The sequence below is a fragment of the Macrobrachium nipponense genome, chromosome 16, assembly GCF_015104395.2.
Source record: "Macrobrachium nipponense isolate FS-2020 chromosome 16, ASM1510439v2, whole genome shotgun sequence".
Taxonomy (NCBI): Eukaryota; Metazoa; Arthropoda; class Malacostraca; order Decapoda; family Palaemonidae; genus Macrobrachium; species Macrobrachium nipponense.
This window is the reverse complement of record NC_087209.1, coordinates 32,768,586-32,795,981: the sequence shown is the minus strand read 5'-3', so window position 1 is coordinate 32,795,981 and position 27,396 is coordinate 32,768,586. Positions and strand designations below refer to the sequence as shown.

At 39.1% G+C, this 27,396-nt stretch overlaps 1 protein-coding gene across 1 annotated transcript; it reads right to left on the bottom strand.

The window, feature by feature from the left end:
- Nucleotides 1-14,452: 14,452 nt before the first annotated feature.
- On the bottom strand, nt 14,453-24,574 carry LOC135195300 (electron transfer flavoprotein-ubiquinone oxidoreductase, mitochondrial-like). The gene is made up of 7 exons (XM_064221560.1): nt 24,424-24,574; nt 23,736-24,221; nt 23,031-23,189; nt 22,590-22,786; nt 15,931-16,148; nt 15,503-15,673; nt 14,453-14,684 (listed from the first exon to the last, which is right to left on the bottom strand). The coding sequence occupies exons 1-7, from the start codon at nt 24,572-24,574 to the stop codon at nt 14,468-14,470; spliced, it is 1,599 nt and encodes a 532-aa protein (XP_064077630.1). The 3' UTR covers nt 14,453-14,467.
- Between the last annotated feature and the right edge of the window lie 2,822 nt (nt 24,575-27,396).

Genomic DNA, 27,396 nt, shown 5'->3' with positions numbered 1-27,396 from the left:
ATGTCAATGTAGTCTACAGTAGAAAAGAGAGAATAAAAGACTAGTAGCTCAATAATTTTGCTTTCCACCAGGCCTCTTCAAGACCTTTATTTTAACTAAACAGAATGAGTATATACAAAAATTCATAAACACTTTCCCACTGGAAAAATAAAATTAACATAACAATTGTCAAAGTAAAAACTAGGTTGTTTAGATCATAAACAAATGGTCAAATCAGCAATTCAAACAAGTTAAAAAGAGAACTATTCAATGCTTTGGTGATTGGTCATTTAAACCTTTCTCTGAATTTGTACTGTTGGGAAACAATATGATGGAATAAAAGGTCAAATTTATATATGCCCTGACTGATATTGAAGTTCTTTTGTTTGCTAAAACATATGCAAGCTGTTTCTAACAATTTCTTGCAATCATGTCTTTTTCCTTAAATAATGTCTCTGTTTTGTTCCAAAGGATAGGACAGCCACAACTTTGTACATGTAAATTAACAGCAATGTTTGGAGAATTTGTTCTTATACAATATCAATGCTGGGAGATTCTCTTTTTGATATCTTTTTCTGTTTGTCCCAGGTAGAATTTGCGACAAGAAAATACCACTTTAAAGTGGTATTTTCTTACTCCAACACAGTAGGAAAGACAGTTATTTGCAACAGCCCCAAACAAGAAGAAGGCATGGTTTACAAAATACCTTGTGAATGTGGCAAAGTGTAGTAAGTCAATACATTTTTTCCATAAGTGCACAGGTGGGGCGCGTCATATGTAAGTTATTTTCGGGGGAAAAAAAAAAAAAAAAAAAAATAAAAAGTCAATCATAGAAAACGCAGTTGACGCCACTGGGTTGACAGATGATGAATCTCGAAGAAAACACAAACCTGACATTGCTAGCTGATGCGCATGCGTAGCTAATAAGCGTCAAGTGAGTCAGTTCAACTCGAGGTTCCACAGAGTTTACAAGTGCTATGAGCGGTCTGATGTTTTTTTTTACTCTCCGGACAATTTTTTGGCGTTAGTAAGTACATTTTGCTTTTGTTTAGTGTTTTTATCTGCAAGCAAGGGATTTTTGCTATATTGTGAGTACAATGTAAAAAAAATTAATGTTTCTGTATAATAGTAATTGTTTCCGTAAATTTTCGTAGTAAAAAAAAATTGTTCGTAATCACAGGACAATTGCTCAATTTTATTCTAACAAAACATATATCTTTTTTATGCATTTTATAGGAAATTTATTCAGTATTCTACTGGTGTCTTTAATTATTTTCTCTCTTTGCTCTTTACTTAGCTACGATACAAAACGTCAACATAGGTAGGTTGGAAAATCTGAAAAATGCACTCCGTAAAAAATGAGCATTCTTTAATCAATTACAGCTCATTAGCAAACACATTTAGAGCAAAATTATTGCTTCCATGTGAAAGATGAAACATTTCTACACAATTTAGGTATAAAACAAACTACCCAGCCCTAATCACTATATTTTTCATGATTATTTCTAAAAAATATCTACAATTTTTCTTCAAAATTTTATGTTCATCACATTGTTTTTATTATTTCTAAGCCTTGTAAAGATCTTCTGATTGCATTAGGAAATAATTAAATCATTTGCCAACATAGTAATACTAACCAGAAGGGTATATATATCAGTTATAGTTCGGACGTAACCGAATTTAAAAAAAAATCTTTTCCATGTATGTGTTCATTTTGGCCCAGGGGAAAAGTCGTGTACCTTACACCCTTATATTTTAGGCCTGTGAGCAAGAGGGTTAATAGATGGCGCTGTTGTCTGGTTATCAGTAGTACTTTGCCTAAGCGCCGAGAGACTCATAAAATACAAACATAACGAATAAGCATCATTTCCTTGGCTCTTTTAAAAAGTTATACTTTACTTCACTGCTTCCAATAATACTGTATGTAGTCTCATATTAATATGTATAGTATTTTACAATACAAACAAAGCTATCTATGTTTCGGTTTGGAAAAATCAGCTGAGGGCAGAGACCGGGTTATTTCACCCTATTTAACTCGATTCAGAGCAATTTTCTTGCTTCTCTTTAGTGTAAATAGATCTCTAGAAACTATTTATGTGGGACAAGGTTAATTTTTGTTATATGAAGTGCTTTTAAGTTGAAATATGACAAATACATCTTATTGTGAATTAGATTGTTATTTTTCTGTTAATAGATGGTGTCGGCAGCATGTTTTATGTGTGAAAAACGCTGCTCATTATTTTCGTTCTATTTTTTCATAACAATATGAGATTTAAATTTCTATTTTTTATCAGCATGAAAACAACAGTAAAATGTGTTTTTTCATGGACTATTAATTGTGGTTGAGTTTTATCCATGTTGCTGATGTACAATAATTTATAGTCATTAGCAGTGTGAAAAATATTTTTTTCTCAGGTTCAGCAACAACTGCAGCTAAATTTAGCAGTACAGGTGGCCCACAGTTAACGGCGCAATCACTCAACGGCGAATCGGTTTTACGGCGGTAGTCAAAAATATTCATTAAAAAAATAAGGCATTTTAAAGGTATCTTTACGGCACAATTTTCAGTTAACAGCGCCGCTAGCGCCGTTGTCTAAAGAGTTCATACATTTGTAGAAATGCCGTTCAGACCATAAAGGTTATGCAAATTATATTAACAAATTTTATGGAGAGTTATTACGTAGGTATTAGGGTAATATATATGCCTCTGACGCTGTTCTATGCCAAAAATATCGAGTTACATAAGAGCAAATTTAGCTATGGATGTGTCGATTTATAAATGTTCATGCTTTTGTTTAAAATGTGTATGAAAATGTATTACGTGAAAGGCATTTTTATTTCTGTACAGAAATATGATACAAAGGCAGCTTTTGAAACTGCCCTTCACGTTATCCAATACGATGTTTTTTCATGTTTTTTTCTTGTGAGCCGCCGCCTGCCGCTCTTCCGAAAATATAAATTAAAAAAAAGTGCAAATTAGCGATCGATGTGTCGATTTTATAAATGTTTATGCTTTTATGTTTAAAATGTGTATGAAAATGTATTACAAATAGGGTATTTTTATTTCTGTGCAGAAATATGATAAAAAGGCAGCTTTTGAAACTGCCCTTCAAGTTATCGACTACGATGTTTTTTCAAGTTCGTTCTTGTATGCCGCCGTCTGCTGCTCTTCCGAAAATATAGAGTTAAAAAGAGTGCAAATTTAGCGATCGATGTGTCGATTTTTTAAATGTTTATGCTTTATGTTTAAAATGTGTATGAAAATATATTACGTAAAGGTATTTTCATTTTTGTACAGAAATAAGATACAAATTAAGGCAGCCTTTGTAACTACGCTCCACGTTGTCAGGGGATGTTTTTTCATGTTCGTTCTTGTCCGTCAGTTCCGAAAAATGCATTGTGTTATTTTATTAATTATGCATATTTTCCATAAATCCTTTAAAAAGTTATACATTATTTCACTGTATCCAAGAATATTGTATGTATTCTCATATTATTGTATTTTAAAATACTACGGCAAATTTAAGCCAGTATTCTGCGGAGCGGCCAATGTTGTGGTTTGAAATCAGCTGATGAATACGAGTTTGTTTCACCATAACGCAATTCTGAGCGAATGCTCTTGCTTCTAGTTAGCATAAACGAATATCTAGATACTTGACTTATATGAGACAAAGTTATTTTTCCTTATACAGCGTGTTTTTAGGTGGAAATATTTATTGAATATGTCTCGTTGTGAATGTGAACTACTTTTTTTTTTCGTTAACATATTACGTTGGTGGCATGTTTATTGCGTAAAAAATTACGTGATTCCGTTCGCAATAATCCTTTATATCATCGTAATACGAACTTTACGTTATTTATCTTATATCGGCGTGAAACCAACAGTAAAATGTGTTCTTTCAAGCACAGTAGTTTTGATTAAAATGATTTTATCCCAATTTATCTACGGTTGTGTTTGATGGCATACGTTTACTGCAGTTTTATCCTTGTTGCCAATGTACGATAATAGTCATTAGCAGCTTGAACAGTTTTCTCAGCTTCAGTTATAACTAGGTTTAAATCTAACACTATATTTCCCGATTGATCTTTAATCTATATTGATCTCTGATCTATAGCGAATAAAGTTATTACATTAAGATATCTCAGTTCTATTCTATACATAACGCCATTTATAACAACTATGGTAATGTTGTACTGTAGTACGATGATTGAAATACAAGCCAAATGGATGTTATCCAGTTTGGTTGTACTTAGAAAAAAAAAGTCGTTTCTCGTTTGTTTGTTCATGGCTGTACACGTTCACGCAACGAGTATAACGTTAAAACCATATTTTCATCATTCTCTTTTGCTGTTATTGAACTTATGTAACTAGAAGATGGATAAGTTAGGCCATTGTAATTTGATCTCATAAAATTGGAATATCGTAAGACTAATGATCGTAACCTGAACACTACAGCTACCTGTACACTGTATAAACTTTATTATATCTTTACATACTCTAGACACCCAAATGTACTGTACAGTAAATTCTATAGTACTATACTGCATAAATATAATTTTACTTATTGCATTGTTGTGGGATTAAGGCGCCTTTGACTGGTCTATAGTTTCGAAAGAAGGTGTGCGGTGGCCGTAGGCTTTAAAATCGCTTAGCATCGAAAATCGCTTGGCGTCAGCGGCCAGGAACAGAACCCCTGCCGCTAACCGAGGGACGCCTGTACTGTATTGATTACCAATACTTTCTCCATACCAAATACGTACAAGTATAATGAAAAAATAATAAAGTCCTTTTCTACTTAATTAACGTCATTTGTAACATAACTACGGTCATTTTTTTACTATCGTACGATGGCTGAAATGCAAGAAAATGCTGTTATTAATTGATTCGGTTTGGCTGTTGTAGCAAAACAATGTTATTGTTCAGTTGTTTACATAAGCCTATGGCATTTAAGCAATGATTATAACATTACTAACGATACTTTTATCATTCTCTTTTGCTTTTTTAACTTATTTAACTAAAAGATATAAATAAAGAGATGCAGGAAACGTTAGCAGTCTGAAAAAGGTCTCTCTCTCTCTCTCTCTCTCTCTCTCTCTCTCTCTCTCTCTCTCTCTCTCTCTCTCTCTCACATACTAGGCCAAGATTTACCGGTAAGTTTGTCGAATCTAACATTAAAAATGTGTAAAACTACTATGCAGACCACAGTAAATGATTAGGCAACACATTTTCATTAAAGAGTTATTACATATTAGGACAAAATATCTGGCCGTGACACTAAGGCATTGTTTAACAGGTCCCTAGGACACTGTAAGGTGCCTGTAGACTTGAATTTCGGTTAGTGTCAGGCCCCCAAGGAACGGAACCCCTGTCGTTAACCAAGGGCTACCTATACAGGCAGTCCAGGTTATCGGAGGGGGCTCTGTTATGACAGCTTGATAAGCGAAAATTGCTGATAACCGACAATCAGCAATTTATTGTGCTTATGGAGCCAATAACTGGTTAATGGCACCTCTGTTAGGTATGTATTGGCGCTGATAACAGGATATTAATGCATTATGGTAGTGAAAATTGCTGATTTTCACCATTATACAAGTACAGTAGTACTTCGAGATACGAAATTAATCCGTTCCGAGGCGCCCTTCGTATCATGAAGTTTTCGTATCTTGGACCACATTTTACATGTAAAATGGCTAATCCGTTCCAAGCCCTCCAAAAACACCCCAGTAAATTATATTTCCAGGCATAAAACACATGTTCTAGGGTTACAAAAAAAAAAAAAAAAAAAAAAACGCTACTGTAGCCTAGTCTATGAAAAAAAAAGAAGTTAAGTATATCTTAGTTTTACCAGACCACTGAGCTGATTAACAGCTCTCCTAGGGCTGGCCCGAAGGATTAGATATTTTTACGTGGCTAGGAACCAATTGGTCACCTAGCAACGGGACCTACAGCTTAATGTGGGATCCGAACCACACTAAATCGAGAAATGAATTTCTATCACCAGAAATAAATCCTCTGATTCCGCGTTGGCCGAGCCGGGAATCAAACTTCGGACAATCGATTTGGCAGCTAAGCGCGAAAACCACTCGTTCAGCGAGGAACTTAGCCTAGTCTATGTTTCTGACATCTACACCTAAGAGCTAAAAGCTTAGAATATGCCAATAAAATGTATAAATAATCAGTATGTACTCAATTCAAATAATTATTAATTAATCATTAACTATAATACACAAACAAACAAAAAAAACCCTTCCAATCAATTGTTTACAATCAGCTCTTACCCGTCTTACGAGTTATGAGTACCGAACGAACGCCAAGCAATCATTTTTCCTAGCACACAGTAAGCCATAAATTGTCATTAGTATCTCTCTTCAACTAATGAAACTACCAAACAGTATAAAACCATTAATTTCTATTCTTTATTCTATCTTTACCTAATGGAGATACCGAGTTACTGACAGCTATAATGAAACATACGTATACATAACGTAATAATAAAACAGAAGAAGAATTCTAAAAAATACGTATTTGTTGGCAGTCTGTTTTATTTTATATTTAATGATATCTAATTCACAATTTTTTTATTAAATGTATTGCATGTACTCATTTCAAATAATTATTAAGTAACCATTAACTATAATAAACAAACAAAAAAAAGCTTCCAAACTTCTGTTTACATCCAGCACTTACAAGTATCGAACGATCGCCAAGCAATAACTTTACACAGTAAGCCATAAATTTTCATTCTCTCTCTTCAACTACTGAAACTACCAAACAGTATAATAACCATTCATTTCTATTCTTTATTCTATCTTTACCTAATGTTTTTTTTTTTCTTTTATTAAATGTATTGCATGAATAAGTTTTTCAATTCACAGCATCCTTTTACCAATAGAATACTTAAAGCACAAGGGGTAGATGCTGACTAATAGGAGAGCAGGACCTTATGGGGTGACAGGCATCAGGAACCAATGGGAGAGCAGGAGGATGGTGGCGAGTTTACTCAGTTGGCGGTGCGGGAGTTTTAAAATTGTTCTCAGTGGTCCGGGCGAATCTCGGAACTGTACAGCATCAACCTTTCGTATCCTGAAAACTTTTCGTATGTAGAGGTGTAAAATTTTTCGTATTTGCTTTCGTATCTCAAGTTTTTCGTAAGTTGAGCCTTTCGTATGTCGAGGTACCACTGTACCATAAAACTGAATCACCTATAATCAGGGACTACCAGTAATCGATTACTATTAGAATTTTCAGGAAGAAAACAAAGTAACCAAATCCAGTAACCGATTAGGTTCACCACTAGTGGAGGCATGTGGCCTGTGCTCCAGTTGCCCCCACCATGCGATCTGGAGGCTAGGAGCTAAGGTGTGTAACATTCACGATTGTGTTACACCAGGAAAATACCTCTGTACGCCAAGGCCATGTGAACCTTCTCTGTAATGTTCCAAAGTACTGCTGAAGCAAGAACTGGTAGTCAATACTTGACTGACAAGAATGTTTCTGCCTAAGACTCACTGCAGCCAAAGATTATGTTCCATTCTCTCCTTACTATGTTTCAACCCCTACACTTTTTAGTTCTCTGCAATGGAAAGTGTATTGAGTAGCCCAGGCCTGATAAACAAAAATTACAAATGTTTTGGCCTAATTGCAAATGTTTGGCCTAAAAGAATGACATAACATTCATAAATTATTTTTAGGTAATTATTTATTGGCTGCTTGCAAATAGCCTATGGCTGGTAAACAAATACTAAAAGCAAAAGTTTGGCCTAATGGAATGATGCAACATTCAAGAATTACTTTTAAGGCAATCATTTACCAGTTGCTGGGCATAGCTTATGCTGGTTAACTAAACATGAATGCAAAAGTTTTTGGCATAATGGAATGGCGTTACATTCAAGAACTTCGGTTAAGGCAATTATTTACCGGCAACTTGCAGGTAGTCAAAGCCTGGTAAGCAAATCATAGATGCAAAAATTTTGGCCTAAAGGAATGGTGTAACATTTTAGAATTATTTTTAAGACAAAACTATTACCGGCGACTTGCAAGTAGCCGGCATGCTGATGAATCTGAATCAAGGTAATAACAAACAAGACATGACCAAACCTGTAGGATTTATGCCCAAAGGCTATGAAATACAGTGGACCCCCATATTAGTGTTCTCCGGATTCGCGGATTCACACATTCGCAGATTTCTCTCGGGAACATTTCCCCAATTATTCGCGGAAAATTTGCCTATTCATGGTATTTATCTATGAGAAATATCCAGAAATATCTTGTTTTTTTCAATTTCATCATAAAATGCACTTTTTGTGATAAAACTAGTAAAAAAACCAATTGGAAAAGTTTTTAGTGGGTTTTTCTTGAGTTTTAACTAACATAATAGCCTGTTTTCAGCATTTTTACAGGGGATCCAACTATTCACGGATTCTAACTATTTGTGAGGGGATCACTGTATGTGCATTCTGGTGGTTTTGTAATACGTACTACCAAAATCCAGTGATATAACCGGAAAATAAGCTGCTGCTATCAACATTTGATGTATTGTCATGTACAGTGGTACCTCGAGATACGAAATTAATCCGTTCCGAGGCGGCCTTCGTATTATGAGTTTTTCGTATCTTGGAACACATTTTACATGTAAAATGGCTAATCCATTCCAAGCCCTCCAAAAACACCCCAGTAAATTATATTTCCAGGCATAAAAAACACATGTTCTAGGGTTACAACGCCGATCTGACGGAAGAAATATGACTCCAAAAAGGCAAAATACTGTACATACTTGAGTAATATTCAACTGCATGTAATGTTCAACCCCATTTTTACTGCATATATTAGGACTTTAGCATATGTCCCTTAGCAATAAGCCTAGCCTATGTTAGCGGTTGCTACTGTAGCCTAGTCTATGATTCTGACATCTAAACCTAAGAGCTAAAAGCTTAGAATATGCCAATAAAATGTATAAATACTAATCAGTATGTACTCATTTCAAATAATTATTAATTAATCATTAACTATAATACACAAACAAACAAAAAACAAACCTTCCAATCAATTGTTTACAATCAGCTCTTACCCGTCTTACGAGTATCAAACGAGCGCCAAGCAATCATTTTTCCTAGCACACAGTAAGCCATAAATTGTCATTAGTATCTCTCTTCAACTAATGAAACTACCAAACAGTATAATAACCATTCATTTCTATTCTTTATTCTATCTTTACCTAATGTTTTTTTTAATTAAATGTATTGCATGAATAAGTTTTTCAATTTACAGCATCCTTTTACCAATAGAATACTTAAAGCACAAGGGGTAGATGCTGACCTTATGGGATGACTAGCATCAGGAACCAATGGGAGAGCGGGAGGATGGTGGCGAGTTTACTCAGTTGGCAGCGCGGGAGTTTTAAAATTGTTCTCGGTGGTCCGGGCGAATCTCAGGACTTTACAGCAACAACCTTTCGTATCTTGAAAACTTTTCGTATGTAGAGCAGTAAAATTTTTCGCATTGGCTTTCGTATCTCGAGTTTTTCGTAAGTAGAGCCTTTCGTAAGTCATTCTTAATATTACCTTTAGGGGGCAGCACTGTATACGTACACTGAGCAATCAAAAGGCTACCCGCGAAGTTTGAGTTTAGGCTGCCGTACATGGAGAATTAGTAGTTACGTAATTATGTACTGGGTACGTCACCTATATAAAATGACAAATTTTCTAAGACAATTCGTATTTTTCATAGCTATAAACCTGAGCTCTTAACAATAGGATAATTTATAGCTCCTAGCTGGATCTGGTTAAAAAAACAGATGAAAGCAAGGAATCTTGTGATATCTGGCAACACATGCGTAGATCGGGTGAAGAGTGGTCAAGAGCCACTCACCTACGCCACCGCGTCAGTCTTTCCCAACTCAGGATGTCTTAACAAACAGAGGGGCGGCTAGAGGTGGGCAGTATAATGTTAAGACCTCAGGTTTGTAGCTATGAAAAATACAAATTGTCTTAGAAAATTTGTCATTTGTTCATACGCGAACAAACCTTCGGTCTTAACAATAGGATAAACTCATACTTGGAGGGAGGTACAAGACATCCTAACCTGGCTGGGGGCCTGCCCACCATTCCAGCTTCCAGAAGAAATGACTTCTGGAGAGGGACTGAAGCCCGTTGAGAAGCTAGAAAAATTGATATCTGACTACTCAGACCCTGAGTGACGTACAATGATATATGGGAGAACCATTGTATAGGGAACCAAAGAGAAACTTTGACTGTCCAATAGCAAACCAATACACCAGGGTTTGTACTACAGTGGGGCCTCGCTTAGTCGCGGATCAGCAATCACGGATTCAGTTAATCACGGGTTTTTCCTTGGACCACTTCTCAGTCTATATATCGCTGGTATGAATCAAAGCATCGTGGCTTGTCGGTGGTAGGCTAAGCCTTGTCCGGTTCCGATAACCAACAAATGCATGAACAGATTCACATTATGATATTAACTGACAATAAAGGTAATAAAACCATTCTCACCTTATATATTATTGGCATATCTTCATAATATATAGCCTTTTCATGGAATAATTCCACGTCATTGACATCAACTTGTAGTTGAGCGGCCAGCAGAAATGTAAACATAGAGTTACACTTCACAGCACCTTTTAGAAATGTTAATAGTAGTAGTTTAATAACACTAGTAATAACTATTAGGAAAACATAAATTTTCAATTCGAACTTCATTATTGTTTTGGTATAACGTAATCAACTTCTCTGAACACTGCAGTCATACAAACGATAATTGTCATAGATTATCGTATGTTGTTTGCAATCGGCGACGAAGCGTAAATGTAATAAAACCATTTTTACCTTATACAGTAAGTCCTCGGGTTACGCCGGTCTCGACTTACGATGTTTCGTGGTTACGAACGCGCCCCCATAAAAATATAAAAAATAATATTTTGCGTCGTTCCGTCTTACGCGGTTTAGTGTCGTAAGCGACGTAAACAAACGCGAACTAGTTCCGGGCGCACAGCGGAAGAATACGCTTTGTGGGGGAGAGGACGGCGTCGCTTCGCTACGCTCATTCCTCGCCCATACGCCATTTTGGTTGTTTACACTGCCTCTCTCTCCCTCGTGTTGTATCGTTTTTGTAACTTTTTGCTCTTTGTTATGGCTCCCAAGCGCAAGGCGGACTCTTCTGATGGTAGTGCATCGAAGAAAAGAAAGGCCATCACCATGGAAATTAAAGTGGACATTATAAAGCGATCTGAGAAGGGAGAAACGCCAACAAACATTGGCCGCTCGCTTGGCCTTAGCCGTTCGACCGTTGCTACCATTATCAAAGATAAAGAGCGCATCGTTGAACATGTGAAAGGATCTGCTCCTATGAAAGCGACAGTGATAACTAAGCAGCGTAGTGGTCTAATAATTGAAATGGAAAGGTTATTGGTGCTTTGGTTGGAAGACCAAAATCAACGGCGTATCCCAGTCAGCCTTATGGTGATTCAGGAGAAGGCGAAAAGATTGTTTGAAGCGTTGAAAAAAGAAAAGGGGGAGGGAAGTGAAAGTGAAGAATCACCTGCCTCAGCATCTCCAGTAGTATGTTCTGCCTCACCTCAAGAATCACCTGCCTCAGCATCTTCTGGAGGTTCTTTTTCTCTTCACTAGGAATTTTCTGCACTTTAAAATTTTAGTGAAATTACACTCTAAAATTTCACTGGAGCCCTAAGTATGATAGAATTTATGCTAAGCTCCAATTCTTGGGTCAAATTACGGTAAAAAAAACATGAAATTATGCTACATTTGGTAACACTGGATGACGTCAACTAGCGGCGGCTGGGGGTCGGAATCTGGGTTTTTGTATGAACACCGATACAAAGTTCATTGGAAATTTAGTGGCGAAATCCGATTATGTCGAGTTCTAATACGGTCGTGAGCCGGGGCTCTACTGTACCTGGCTGAGAGCTTTACCGAATTGCTGACCGCCCACTGGTGAACCTCGACGGTCAAGGTGTGAAGCTGATGAGAAACCAGGCCTCCCTGTTTGTTCACATAGGCTACCACCATGGTGTTGTCTGACATGAGAACGACAGAATGACCTTCTTCCTTCTCCCAAAACTCCTTCAGACCCAGGAAGGCTACCTTCAACTCCAAGACGTTGATATGTTGCTGCTTGTCCTCCAAACTCCAAACGCATGAAGCGATGAGGCCGCCTAAATGAGCCCCCCAACTTGCGAGGGAGGCGTCTGAGAACAGAAGGAAGTCCAGTGGAAGAGAACGCAGAGGGACACCCTTCGAAAGATTATGGTTGTCCAACCTACAACGAAGGTCTTCTCTCAATTCCAGAGACAGAGGAACATTTAACAGGGGTGAGTCCCCCGCCGGAGACCAGAATTTTCCTAGTCTCCATTGCAGAGACTGAAGATGAAGATACCCATGAGGGACCAGCTTCTCCAGGGAAGACAACACTCCCAGAAGAACCTGCCACTGCTGAGCTGACTGATGTGGTTCTGACAGGAAGTCGCGCACCACCACCCACAACTTCTCCAATCTCTGATCCAAGGGGAAAACTTTTGCCACTGTCATATCAAATACCACGCCCAGGTAGAGAATCCTTTGACTGGGTATGAGGTTCGACTTTTCCTGGTTGACTACGATGCCCAATTCCAGACAGAACCAAAGTAGACGATCCCTGTCCTGCAACAGCTTTTCCCTGGAAACTGCTAAGACCAACTGATCGTCGAGGTACCTCAGCAAATGGATCCCCTGACCATGGGCCCAACTTGACACGAAAGAGAAGACCCTTGTGAACACTTAAGGGGCTGTTGTCACCCCAAAGTATAAGACTTTGAACTCGAAGACCTTGTCCCAAAGAGAGAAGCCAAGGAACTTCCTGGACGTCGGATGAACAGGGATTTGGAAGTATGTGTCCCTTAAGTCTATTGACAGCATGAAGTCGCCTTCCTCACGGCTGCCAACACTGAACACAGGGTCTTCATCTTGACCCGTGTCTTCCTGATGAAGTGATTCAAGGTGGATAAGTCAATCACAGGTCTCCATCCTCATGACGCCTTGGGCACCAAGATGTGACTGTAAAACCCCGGAGACGGACGTACCACTTCCTCTATCGCATCCTTGTCCAGCATCTTCTGCACTTCCTCCCAAAGAGCCAAGAACTTCAGAGAATCTGGAAGATATGCCTTCCTGAGCTGGGGCTTGTCCGACAGAGGAGAAGTCGAATGGCAGTAGGTACCCCACCTGAAGGACATCTACCACCCACTTCTCCGCCCCATAACTCTGCCACTTGGCACCAGTCTGTCTTTGGTGTCAGCCCGGCGTCGGTCTATCGCATCCTTGAGCTCTGTCTGAGGAAACAAAAACTGGGACTCCAACAGATCTCCGTTCCTCAATGCCAGCAAGGACTCTGTGTCAACTGATCTCTTCATCCTAGACAAAGCCTGATCTCTTCTAATCAGGTTAGCCCATAAATTAACACTGAGGTGAGCCATATATGAAAACGCCTTGCCTCCGGACTGCAACAGACTGGCAAGCAAGGATTGCACTCGCCAACCCTTCCGGGGACCTGTCAGAAGCTATCTTGGCAATGGCCACAGACCAGAAGTCCAGCCAAGAAACCATGTGCAACATGGAGGCTACCATAGATTCCAATGCTGCGGCATCTTGCGGAGACAAGGACGGAACCACCGACCTCACCTGCTCCAAAGTCAATCCCGGCTTCAGGCGAATGATGTCTGGGTTAAGATGGCGCGACATCAAAAATGCAGACTTCGTAGCATAGTTTGGCAGAGCCCCTAGAGCGAAGCAAACCGTCCCGGTCCGAAACAGAGGCATTAACCTTATGCAAGACCGACTGGACGTGCCCCGACAAAGGAAGCTGAAGAGATGATTTGGGATCCTGTGTAGCTCCCACCAAGGCTTCCCGGCAAGAAGGAGTGTAAGATGACCAAGCCTGAGTCCTACTTTCCAAATTGTTGAACCCATGAATGAGATCAACAACTTCCGAAAAAGGAAGACAAAAAACTCTTTCGTGTCTCCCTCCACACACACACACACTAAACACAATCAAAACGGGCAATGAACCTGGTAAAGGCCAAGAGAGGTTAACCACGACTCTCGCCCAGGCGGTTAAAGAAAAGACTGACGCGGTGCCGTAGGTGAGTGGCCCTTGACCACTCTTCACCCGATCTACGCATGCGTTGCCAGATATCAAAAGATTCCTTGCTTTTATCTGTTTTTTAACCAGATCCAGCTGGGCGCTATAAATAATCCTATTGTTAAGACCGAAGGTTTGTTCGCGTATGAAAAAAAAAAAAAGTTAGGTCAAGGAGGGATAAAAAAAAAAAAATTAGGAATAATCAGGTTCACTTTGCAAACAGAAAAGTTTGGAAAACCTTACTAAATCAAGCCTGAGGTAAAAGCATATATGATGAATGATGGGTAAAATGAAAACTTATAATCATTACTTACTAACAGCTTCTACAACTTATAATGATTACTTACCAACAGCTTCTGCATTGTTTTCATCAATAATGGCATCAAATATACTCTCTGCTGCTAACATTGCACTCTTCATAGCATTGTGGGTGCCTTTAATTTTTGGAACATTCATAAAACCAGGGGAACATCCAACAAGACAACCACCTGGAAATGTTAGCTTTGGGATACACTGGTAACCACCTTCATTCAATGCTCGTGCACCATATGATATTCTGAAAGATTAAATTAATCTTAAAAATTGTTTATGAAGATGAAAGATAAAATTTACCTTAGAAATTGTTTTTTTAACATTATCCTCCTACCAACACTATTATTAATGGATTAACAAGACAATTGAGTTAAAAACTTAACTCTAACAGGGATGACCTGAAGTGTTTATTCTTAAGGGATATATGTACACAATTAGATCTGATTTAATATTTCAAAATTTACTGAAAATCTAATAATGTTGAAGACTGACAGTTTCCTTCATGGATTTGTTCCAATTACTTAATGTATTTTTGGTTGACTGGTGGACAACAATCAAAAATATTTTTAACTGTAAGCACTGCTATGCATTCTCTGCATTCAGGAATTGCAGCACATGATTTATTCATTAAATATCTATGGGTCAGATGAGAGTGGCCCATTCACAGATGAGACATTACTTCAATGTGGTGTTTACTTTGGAAAAAATATCTCCACAGTCCAGCAGTCGGTTTAAGCTGTTTTAATTTCTTTTTGTCAATCATCATTCTACAGCACCTGCCATTACTAAAGTTAATAGGTTTTGTTACTATAACTAACAAATCACTTAAGAAACAGGTATGCATATTTGATGTAGTCACAATAATAAAGATAGCACAAATTGTTGGAAAATTTTCAGGAATTTGATATATTTCTCAAATTCAGAATTAAAATTTTCCTAGAATTTTTTTTTTCACAACCTGAATTTAAAATCCATGCAGAGAACTCTGCAACAATAATTCTTTCCAGTTCGTACCAATAAAATTTTTTATTAGTCACTGTACTAGTAACCTCTGCAACTTACCTGGTACCACCTCTCAAAATGGGTTCAATTGATGGATGATGTTTAAACCTTTGGAATTCCCTAAAAGGACTCAAGTAAGGGTTTGAGTAATCCAAGGCCACAACAAGACCTATTGCTACACGAGGTGTTTCTTCATTAAGATGATACAGAAAGGAACCCCCATATGTATTTCTGAAATCAATTCATAAATAATTAACGCAAGAACGTTTTGAAGAGTAATTCATTTATTGCTGAAAAATTTTTGTGAATTCACTACTTCATGCTTAAATAAACTTGTTACACCAAAAATGAAACCGAATACTAATGAAAGAACTTTTTTAATACATTATTTCAAGTGCATCACATAACATTCATTATTCTAATGTTAGAACCTACTCTAATAACTGAATACAAGAAAGATTAAGACCATTTTCATCCATTTTACTCACTTATCCAAGGGCCATCCAACTGTATGCTCTATACAACCTGGGTCATGCTTGTCTGGACTAATTTCCCAAACTTCTTTCAAACCAATGGCATAAGTCTGCGGTTGACAATTTTCTCTTAGATTAAACTTGCTATACAGTTGCTTGGCTAGGTGGCCATGGCATCCTTCAGCAAAGATTGTACATTTGGCACGCAATTCCATTCCACGAGCAAAGGAGTCCTAAAAGAAAAAAGTACTTTAAAAAATGAGATCTGAATCACATTAAAATATTAGGACTGCTTGCCTAGATAAATATGACATTTTTAATTAATTTATATTTCCCATAACTAACAAACCTGAGGTCTTTACACAGAAGAATTTCATAAAGCTCTTAGCAGGATCCAGTTTAAAAATAGCGCAAGGTTTAGTGACAAATGGACAGCCAATGGGGAAAGAGGCAGGTGGAGCCTGACTTGCTTCCCCCTACAAGTTGCTGCAATTCATGTCTTTCTTCCAACCCAGGCAGCCATACAAGGGGTGGTATGAGGGGGCCATTTACGTAAACACCTCAGGTTTACTGGTTATGAAAAATAAAAATTAATTAAAAATTACAGAACAAAACCTTAGTCTTTTCATAGGGGAGACTTACTTTAGGTGGGAGGATATAGAAAGGTTTTAGAACTGACTGGTAGTTCTGCTCACCTGGGCTCACTTCCTGGTCAATTATTTGAGCAAAGGAAGGAGTCATATGCCTCTGATCTGTTAAGAAAAAGATTACTCCACAGGCAGATGTCCGGGCAAAGAGAACAATAGGAAATCCTGTCTACATTGTGTCTTGGAAGAAGGAAAAAGAACCTGCAATTGTTGGAAACAACAAAACTCGTGTTAGTTACCAACCTTGTTCTGTTGTCAGTCTTTTATTTAAGAATTTGTATTGTGTAGGAACAATCAAATATGACAAATAGAATGGATGTTCACTCACCTGTATATAGCCAGTTCCAGCAAATGTGGTTTAAGTCTCCACCGCTCACCGGAAGAGAAAAGAGAAAGGAAGGCAGCCAGTCATCCTATTCACTCTCTCCTCCATAACGAACATCTTAAGTAAGACACTAACTTTCCCACTAGAAGCACTTGATGAGCTACACAACTTGTTGAGCAGCAACCACTGAAGCCAAGGAAAAAATGTCCAAGGACCTATGGCAATGTTCTGAAGATAAGAAGTGGTGAAGATCGTTTGATGAACCGATGTACCAGCCTTCTAATATCCAATGAACCAACACTCTCTTTTGAAAGCGATGGAAGAACCCAACCAAAACCCCCAACATCAAGAGCTCTTGGATATTCTGTATTAGCATCTGTATCTGAAGAGGTACTGTAAACTTTTCTAATTACCTCACGTAGCCAAAAAGAGATGGTGTTCTTGGACACTTCTTTCTTGTTCTGGCCTGTGCTAGCATCAAGTCTTGAACACTCAGACCCAAGATGTCGAGTCCTTTTTAGATAGCTATGCAGCACCTTGACAGGACATAGAAGTCATTCATCTGGATCGTTATTAAAAAAATCTCCATGGGAGGGGGTTGAGAATGACTTGAACCTGTCATCGTGAACAGAGGGATTTTGAATCTAAGCTATGAATTCCAGGATAAATTTGAAGGCTTCAGACCCCTAACCACTCAAATGTTTAACATTAAAAGATAGGCCATGGAGTTCACATACTCTCTTTTATGAAGCCAAGGCCAGTATTATGACAATTTTGAGGGTTAAGTTTCTGTGATGAACCCTGTAAGGGTTCATATAGAGCATGAGTGAGCCTGCTAAGGACCAGGGTCAAATCCCAGTTATGAGCTGCTATCCCAAGCAGCTCTTTAGCCCTTGATGGCAGATACAGAAAGTAGTTTCTCCATACATGTTGAATAACTCTTGGTAGGTGGCTGTAGATAATTTTCTGAGATAGCCAAACATTTCTGTTGCTGCTCTGCGAGAAAAGCCTCTCACTCACAAGATACTGGATAGTCTCCAGCTTTGAAGAGACAGGGCCCCTACCAATTGGTGAAACCTTTCTATGTGTGGTAGGTAAAGGAGATTGTGCCAGGGATGAATCGGAATGTCTGAATAAAACACCTCTAGTTTTCTGCTATATCTGGTCACAAAGAGGTCTATCATAAGCCTAGGCCTTCCCTATAGACAGAACATCTTTCTGCTATTTCTAGAAGTGACCACTAGGTCCACAACACTTGACCCTGATGACTCAGCTCATCTGCCACTATGTTCCTCTTCCTTGGAATGTATCTGGCTGAGAGATCCACTGAGTGAGTCACTGCCCACTGGTATAACTGTACCAAATCATAAAGTTGATGGGAAACTGGCCCCCTTTTGTTGATATATGCCACCGCTGTGGTACAGTCGATCCCCGCCATTCATGGACTTGCCTATTTGCGGATTTTTCTATGGACCATATAAACCCATTACTCACGGAAAATTCGCCTATTCGTGGTATTTTTCATTGAGAAATATTCACAAATTACTGTATTTTCATATAAATTTGTGACTGAATGCACTTTTTGTGATAAAACATTTGACTACATGTACTTTTTGTGATACAACTATTAAAATACTCAGCTATAAGCATCTTTAGAGGGGTTTGAAGTATTTACGGATTTTAGCTATTCGCAGGGGGTGTGGTACCCAACCCCTGCGAATACTGAGGTCCACTATATTTTCGAACATGAAAACTACAGTGCCCCAATCATTCTCCTGAACTCCTATAGGGCTAGGGTGGCTGCTTTTAGCTCCAGGGTGGTGATCCTACACACCTGATATCAGAAGATCTTCCAAGTGTCCCCCCCAACCCTCACTCGGGGTGTCTGAGAACAGAAAAATCTCCAGAGGGGGAGAGTGAAGGGGTGCTCCTATGGTCAGGTTCCTGCTGTCCAGCCACCAAGCTAAGACCTGTCTCACTTCATTTGAGAGGGGAACTTGGAAAAAGGGCGAATCCTTTGATGGGTACTAAAACTTTCAGCCACCATCAAAAGGACTGAAGGTGGAGACGTCCATAAGGAACGAGCTTTTCCAGGAAAGATAGGTGACCTAGAATGATCTGCCACTGATGTGCTGGTTGTTTTTGCCTGGACAGGAAGGACTGAATAATGGTCCTGAACTTGTCGATGTGTGGATCTGATGGGAAGATTCTTGCCACTGTCGTGCCTATGAGCATGCCCAGGTAAAGAATACTTTGGCTGGGCGTAAGGCTTGCCTTCTCCCTCTAAATTTATCACTATGCCTCAGTTGTGACAAAATTGGAGTAGACTGTCCCTGTCTTGGATTAACTTTACTCAAGACCTTGCCAGGACCATCCAGTCATCAAGGTACCTCAAAATTCAAAATGCATATCCTTTATGCCTGATGGTCATCAAGGTATCTCAAGATGCGTATCCTGTGCGAATGAGCCCAGGTTGAAACCAGGGTTAACACTCTTGTGAACACATGTGGGGCAGCAGAAGGGTCATTGAACAGAACCTTGAATTGGTACACTCTCTCTCCCAGACTGAAGTGAAGAAACTTCTGAGAAGATTGATGAACTGTGCAAGGCCTTTCTATCTTGAACCAAGTCTTTATGATGAAAAGGTTGAGGGTAGACAGGTCTATAACTGGTCTCCAATCGCCCAACAACTTTGTTACCAGAAAGACAGCTGCTGAAGCCTGGGGATTGATTCTTCACAACCTCCACAGCTGTTTTTCCCATAATTTTCTTTACTTCTTCTCGGAGAGCCAGATACTTCTGTGAGTCTTAACGTTCTTTGTTGGAGTGGACAATTGGAGAGAGGAAGAGGAAACTCAAAGGGGAGTGTATATCCCACCCATAAAAGATCTGCTACCCAGGTCTCCACTCCAAGCTGCTGTGAAGCTACCCAGTGGCCTGACAAGCAACCCCCACCACTGGCAGTGAGGGGGGAGGGGTCCCCATTCTGTCATATTCCTCCTCTAGCCCTGTTCCTGTCTCCTCTCCTAGGTCTTGAAGAATAAGGCTAAGAGGGACACTGCTGAGGAGTTTTCTTAGCTCAAATAGGTGAAGGTTAGAGGCTCCTACGGGAACCATCATGATTGAGGTCTTCTAGGAGAAGCGTGCATAGTTTGAAGTCTAGGTTTAACTACATTGGTATGAGAAGGGCCAGACGACTTAGAAACAGCTTGGTGGATAAGATGGTCATTGTTGTCTACCCTTCATCTGTCGACTTGTTTAAGAATGCAGTCAGCATGAATCAAACATGGCAACCCCATTGATACCTTTATTTCTTTCTTGGGCCCAACAAGAAAATCTGAATTGGAAGCCACAGTCTCTTCAGCTAAGTCGTTGTACACATGAATGACTTCAACAACTTCTGCTTATGTCAATACTGTCAACCGCCCTTATTCATGTTCTCAAGATTCGCAGACTGAACTATTGCCGAATTTTTCTTTGGACCATATCTACCCATTATTTGTGGGAAATTGGCCTATTCACAGGTTTTTCAATGATGAACATTCACTAGTTAGTGTACTTTGATGTTATTTTCATAACTAAATACATTTTTATGATACAAAAATGATTTGCTAATTTTCAAATATTAATCTTGATCAACCCTTAAACGCCGAGCCGCTATTTACCAAAGTGTCTCTCGTATGCCGGTGGCGTTCGGGAGTTAGCGCCGAAGCGGAAATTTTTATTTTTCAAAAAATCACAGCACGCTTAATTTTTAAGATTAAGAGTTCATTGTGGACATTTTCATATATAAAACTTTATGTAACGGCTCATATAAAACGGTGCAAACATTACGACAAACTGACGAAAGAATTTCTGAGATTTTCGGCAAAGTTACCGCGCGGACGTAAGGAAAAGTTTTTTTTTCAAAAATTCACTATAAATCAAAATATTGTGCTAGAGACTTCCAATTTGTTGCCAAATGAAGGTAAATAGTTGAATATTACTACAATGTAAGAGTTTTAGCTTACAATTGCATTTTTCTACCATTTCAGTCGAGTCAAAGTTGACCAAACGTTGAAATTTTGGCACTTATCGTGATTTATATGAAAATATTTCAAAACTGATAAAAGCTACAACCATCGGTTGTTTTTTGTTGTATTCTATATGAAATTGTGCACATTTTCATATATAAAACTTTATGTACCAGCTAATATAAAACCGTGCAAACATTACAACAAACTGACGAAAGAATTTCTGAGATTTTCAGCAGTTACCGCGCGGACGTAAGGAAAAAGTTTTTTTCAAAATTTACCATAAATCGAAATATTGTGCTAGAGACTTCCCGTTTGTTGCAAAATGAAGGTAATTGATTGAATATTACTGGATTGTAAGTGTTGTAGCTTACAATTGCAGTTTTCAACCATTTCGGTCGAGTTAAAGTTGACCGAAGGACAAATTTTGTCTATCGTTATTTATATGAAAATATTTCAAAACTGATAAAAGCTACAACCATAGGTTGTTTTTGTTATATTCTACATGAAATTGCACACATTTTCAAATATAAAACTTCATGTAATGGCTAATTTAAAATGGTGCAAACATTACAACAATTGGACGAAAAAATTTATGATTTTTTCGGAAGAGTTACCGCGCGGACGTAAGGAAAAAGTTCATTTCATAAATTCACCATAAATTGAAATATTGCGTTAGAGACTTCCAATTTGTTGAAAAATAAAGGTAATGATTGAATATTACTAGAATATAATAGTTTTAGCTTACAATTGCGTTTTTCGACCATTTCGGTCATGTCAAAATTAACCGATGGTTGAAATTTTGGCACTTATCGTTATTTATGTGAAAATATTTCAAAACTGATAAAAGCTACAACCATGGATTGTTTTTGGTTGTATTTTACATGAAATTGCACACATTTTCACATATAAAACTTTATGTAACGGCTAATTTAAAATGGTGCAAACATTACGACAATCAGACGAAAAAACTTATGATTTTTTCGGAAGAGTTACCACGCCGACGTAAGGAAAAAGTTTTTTTCATAAATTCACCATAAATCGAAATATTGTGCTAGAGACTTCCAATTTGTTGCAAAATGAAGGTAAATGATTGAATATTACTAGAATATAAGAGTTTTAGCTTACAATTGCGTTTTTCAACCATTTTGGTAGAGTCAAAGTTGACCAAAGGCTGAAATTTTGGCACTTATCGTTATTTATATGAAAATATTTCAAAACTGATAAAAGCTACAACCATGAGTTGTTTTAAGTTGTATACTACATGAAATTGCGCATATTTTCACATATAATACTCCATGTAACAGCTAATATAAAATGGTACAAAAATCATGTCAAAGTGACTAAATAATTTCTGAGATGTGTCGCTGATACTTTTTAGTGTGATAAGAAAGAAATTCGCGCTTGCGCACCTGCGTAATGATTGTAAATAAAACAACGCTCAGATCCGCGAGCTCCCAGCATCCCCCAAGGCACGTGGTTCAAAAGTTTTCGCCTAGTAGGTCTATAACTATTTTTCCGCGAATTTTCAAAAAAACTTTTTTTATATCGACGTACCATATGTCCAATCGGCACCCAACAGACACTTTATATTGACATTTAATACGTCCAATCGCCGTTAAAGGACTAATAAGGCTTCAAAAGTTAGTGGACAAATTACAAAAATACTGTACAAGCAATGATTCTCACCTTTGGAGACCCATCTTTGGCTATGCCTACATCACTTGTGGCAATGCCTGCTACAGACCCATCTTCATTATACAATAACTCTGATGCAGGGGTTCCAGAATATATTTCGACTCCTAATTCTTCTGCTTGTTCTCCCAACCATCGTACAAAGTGGCCTAAACGTACTACGTAGTTACCATGATTATACATAGGCATCCCTAGGAAGAAAAAGTGTAGTTGTTTATCAAAATGTTTTCCTAATGGAATTGTTAATCAGTGGCAAAAGTTTCTATTCATGGCAGTTAGTAGTATGTAGTGGTTTTAGTTTGGATTACCAGAAACCATTATGCTTAACGATCACTTTGACATATCAGAGATGGTGGATTGTTACCTGGAATCATATAATTTACATTCCATCAAAAAATATGTATTATAAACTAACATAAGCACTTGACAGCTTACCTGGAAGAATTGGGATGGGTATTCGTCCTTTTTCTGTTAAAAACGCAAACTTATCTTTTGTCACAGGCGTATTTAATGGGGCACCACGTTCCTTCCAATCAGGAATAAGCTCATCTAATGCATGGGTTTCCAAACAGGCACCAGAAAGTGTGTGACCACCTATGACAAAAAAGAAAGAAAAAAATCAGTAGTGAAAGATAGTGAAAGAAGTTTAACTTAAAAAAATAAGACCTGTACTTTGCACCAGTGTATTCAATTAAATCTATGAATATCTTAAAAACTATTTCTTAAAATTAGTTCACCTGTAATTTGGGTAAATGCATTCAATTAGATCTATGAATGTCTTAAAAACTTTCACATCCTGTGGAGATAAGGACAGTGCCACCGACCTCACCTACTCCAAAGTCAACCCAGGCTTCAGATGAATGACGTCCTAGTTGAGATGAAGAGACATTAAGTAGGCAGAGTTCATAGCATAATACTTCCAATGCCTCGTGAGTGGAGGGGGAAGCAAGGGAAGCAACTTGGAAGAATCCCTTGAGTGAAGAGACCCTTCCTGATCTGACACAGAGGCGTTCACCTTATGCAAGACCAACTGGGCAAGCCCCAATAAGGGAAGTTGAAACGACGACTTGGGATCTTGCATAGCCCCCCGCAAGACTTCCAAGCAGGGAGGAGTGAAAGACAACCGAGCCTGAGTCCTACTCTCCAAATTGTTAAACCCTTGAAGGAGGTCGACAACTTTGGTAAAGGTAGACAAAAACTCTTGCGTGTCTCCCTCCTCCTGCTCTGGCAATGGAGACCGACGATGAGAAGAAGATGCAGGCTTATCCAACGTGCCTTCCTCGCGTAAACCAACAGAAGAGCCAGCAGCCAAACTGCCAGCTGACCTGTCTGGGCTGGAGCCAAGTGCCAACTCCTGCGATGAACCAACCACAACACTAGGAACATTACTACGCACACTCCCAATAGATGACTCGCTTACGTGTACATGCGGGGCAGATGCACGTACGTGTGAAGGGGAAGTGTTTCGAACACTTGACAAAGAACGAGAATTCCTCGGAGTCGAACCCTGGGCAGCATCAAGGGGAGGGTGACACAAACACTCCTGCTGCACTATTTCTGCATTCACAACCTTTGATCTCTTCACAGGTGTCTTGAGATCCTTACAACAACAAATAGGCCTTGGTGCTGAAGAAGCGGAAGAATCAGCAACATGCGCACGAATGTACTAGGTTGCAACACACTTGCGACTCGATGCAGAGGATGAAGCAGCCACTGCAGATTGCACCGGGGATGAAACACTAGCACTCTAAGGAACACGGGCGGGCCACTCCTCACTTGTAGACGAAGAAAAGGTTAAGTCCTTAACCTTCCAACGCTTAATACCGACATGGCGGAGATGGGGGAGACACAACACGCTTGTTCCCAGTCCTCCCAGCTGACTTGGCAGCAATCCTATCTTCCAAAACAGAGTCCAATCTCTTAAGAACCATCTGACATAAAGCCTCAGATAGATCAGCAAGAGAGGGCGCTGACGACATGGATGGGAGATGGGGCGTACTGGATGGCAGCGATGACGTCACGGGAGCAAATGACGACGACACAGATGAGCGAGGCATCGCAGCAGAGGAAACTGGGAATGACGTCATTGATGGAAGTGACGTTACTAGCGGTGCTGACGTCACGGCTTCCCCTCAACCGCAGGAGGAAGCAGGCGCCACTGGCAGAGTGATACAAAATGGCTGACACCATGACATCACCAGTGGCGCTGATGCCATGGCTTCTCTCTAACTCGAAGAAGTGGCAAGCGTCACTGGTGGAGCAATACAACATGGCTGACCCCAGCTACCAATGAAGATGAGGCCAGGAGGGAGGAGAGCTTGGGTAGTCTGAGGGGGGAAGTGAGCATCCATGAAGTGCGTCAGCAAACCCTCCCAGGGTGGTGAACCCAGTAGCCTAAGGATCCCCAAGCAACCCCCAGAATGCTGCCATTTTGGATGCCTCTGACCCCAAAACAAAATAAAATGATGAAAAAGCCTCCTCCCTCGCGGGGAGTAAGGTAACTTCCAAGGAAGAGGGGGCGACATTATATAAATCAGCCTGAGGGCCTCCCAATACTTCCAAGGATGAATTGATTGAAGAAAAGGAAGGAGACAAAGGCACTACATTTTTATGGGGTGTGACTGCAGCAGGAGATGAAGCATAGGAGAGAGATGAAAATCCCACCCACAAAGGAAGGGTAGAAACTCTACGATGCTCCCTCTTACTACAAAATAACTTCCACTGCTCTCTAGGCCACGCACAACATTCCGGGCAGGGATTCGTTATGGTACCAACATTAGAACTGCATGTGGAGTGCGGATCTGTCGCTGAAGAAGCCAGGAAACAAGAACACGGGAAACCTCAAGCACACACCACACAGAATCACAAGTGAAAACAGGAAAAGAACCAGGTAAAAGGCCGAGAAAGGGCAACTGCGACTCTCACCTAAGCAGTTAAGAAAAATACTGAATGCTTTTCATCTGGGATTTAACCGAATTCAGCTAGGCACTAGACAATTATCTTATTGTTAAGACCAAAGGTTTGTTCGCGTATGAACAAAGGAAAGATTAGGCTAGAAAAATATTCAAACTGGTAGCAGAGCGTGATTGATCAAGATGATTGGATCCGACAGTGAAAAAAAAAAAGAGACTAGATGCAGAAGGGAATATCCAAGATTTAGCAGGATACAAGAAGAGTACAAAGGATGGAGAGGTCAAATCGAAAGTTGGGTATTGTTGTTTGGAGAAGATACAAAATACCTGGTGATAGAGGTAAGAATGGACTTAAAAGGGAAAGCCAAGAACTAGCGGAAGGATTGGATAATAAATAAAATCAAGGGTACAGATGGGTCCAAAGATAATCCTAGACAAACTAGATGAAGCCTATCTTAAAGACACGCTAATGGAGAATTACAGAAGAATAAAAAACTATTTTCAAATAAGAAGAGAACTGAGCAAAAGATGAGGGACTTTTTTATTAGGTACGAAAAGGCAGCATCCAAGTGTGACAGAGCAATGGGGAAAAGCACGCTTGAAGGGGAAGTCAAGGGTTAATCATGTACTGGAGCAAGCAAATCTCACGGAAAATTTTAAAACAATGGTACTAGCAGCTTGTGGTCAAGGAAAGTTAGCATACGAAACAGTGTTGCAAACAATAAAAAGACTATATGAGGGATTAGGGAATAGAGGAACATGAATGGTGAGGGTCAGAAGGCAATGCAAGTTCTGGGAGAGTAACATTATGTGCAATATGCAGCTCGGAATGGCATTGGGCTAGGGATTGTTCTCAGAATGTTCATAATTTGAAGAAAACTGAAACAAAACAAGAAGATCATTAGCAGCAAAACAGAAACTGGGCCAGAAGAAAAAGTACATATATGCAGAAGTTAATAAAATAGAGTCGTGGGAAGTGGTTGATGCAATTTTAGACACGGTGTAAATTGACAGTTTGCAGGGAATCGTGACTAGCACGCATTGTCATGGATTCGAGTCCGGAAGAGTTGATGAGAATGAAGGATACTAGGAGAGTCTAATAAAGTGTTTAATTTTGGTGAGACATCTTATAAGTCAAAAGGAGTAATGGAAATACCAGTGATATTAAAAAAAAAAAAGTAGTTTTATTTGAAGACAAATTCTCCTCCAGGGCGATATACCATGGCTAATAGGTATGCAAACCATGAGCAGTAGCAAAATGGATATGACCATAAATTTGAAAGAAAATTGTGTCATAATATGTAGAAGTATTAGGGGGAATGAAGGTAAAGTTAAGAGAAGACAATCAGGGTCATTTAAGAGTACCTATAAATAGGAAGAAGGTAGAAGAAGCATTATTACTGGAGGGTTGAAAGGGAAAGATTCTGAGGGAAATTAAGAGCACAATGAAGAAATTACATTTACAGTTTGGTCGCGGAAGTGGAGATAAAATATGGAAGCTAATAGAGGAAGTAAAAAGGAGTGATGGGTTAATAAGACAATGAAAAGGAGGAAATAAAAAAGTTACTAACAGACCTGATTGGAAATTGTGAGATATGATATTGTTATGATACAATAAAGTTTCATACATACTTACCTGGCAGATATATACATAGCTAAGACTCCGTCGTCCCCGACAGAAATTCAAATTTCGCGGCACACGCTGCAGGTAGGTCAGGTGATCTACCGTCCTGCCCTGGGTGGCAGGATTAGGAACCATTCCTGTTTTCTATCATATTTTTTCTCTTCCACCTGTCTCCTTGCGGGGAGGCTGGGTGGGCCCTAATCGTATATATCTGCCAGGTAAGTATGTATGAAACTTTATTGTATCATAACAATATCATTTTCAT

Coding starts and splice junctions, on each gene's coding strand:
- LOC135195300 (XM_064221560.1), bottom strand. CDS start 24,574: ATGTCGTCAGCGCCCTCTCTTGCTGATCTATCTGAGGCTTTATGTCAG. Junction 16,149..22,589: donor CCAAAGATGGGTCTCCAAAG/GTGAGAATCATT, acceptor TTTTTCTTTTAG/GACTCCTTTGCTCGTGGAAT. Junction 15,674..15,930: donor GTTGGATGGCCCTTGGATAA/GTGAGTAAAATG, acceptor AATTGATTTCAG/AAATACATATGGGGGTTCCT.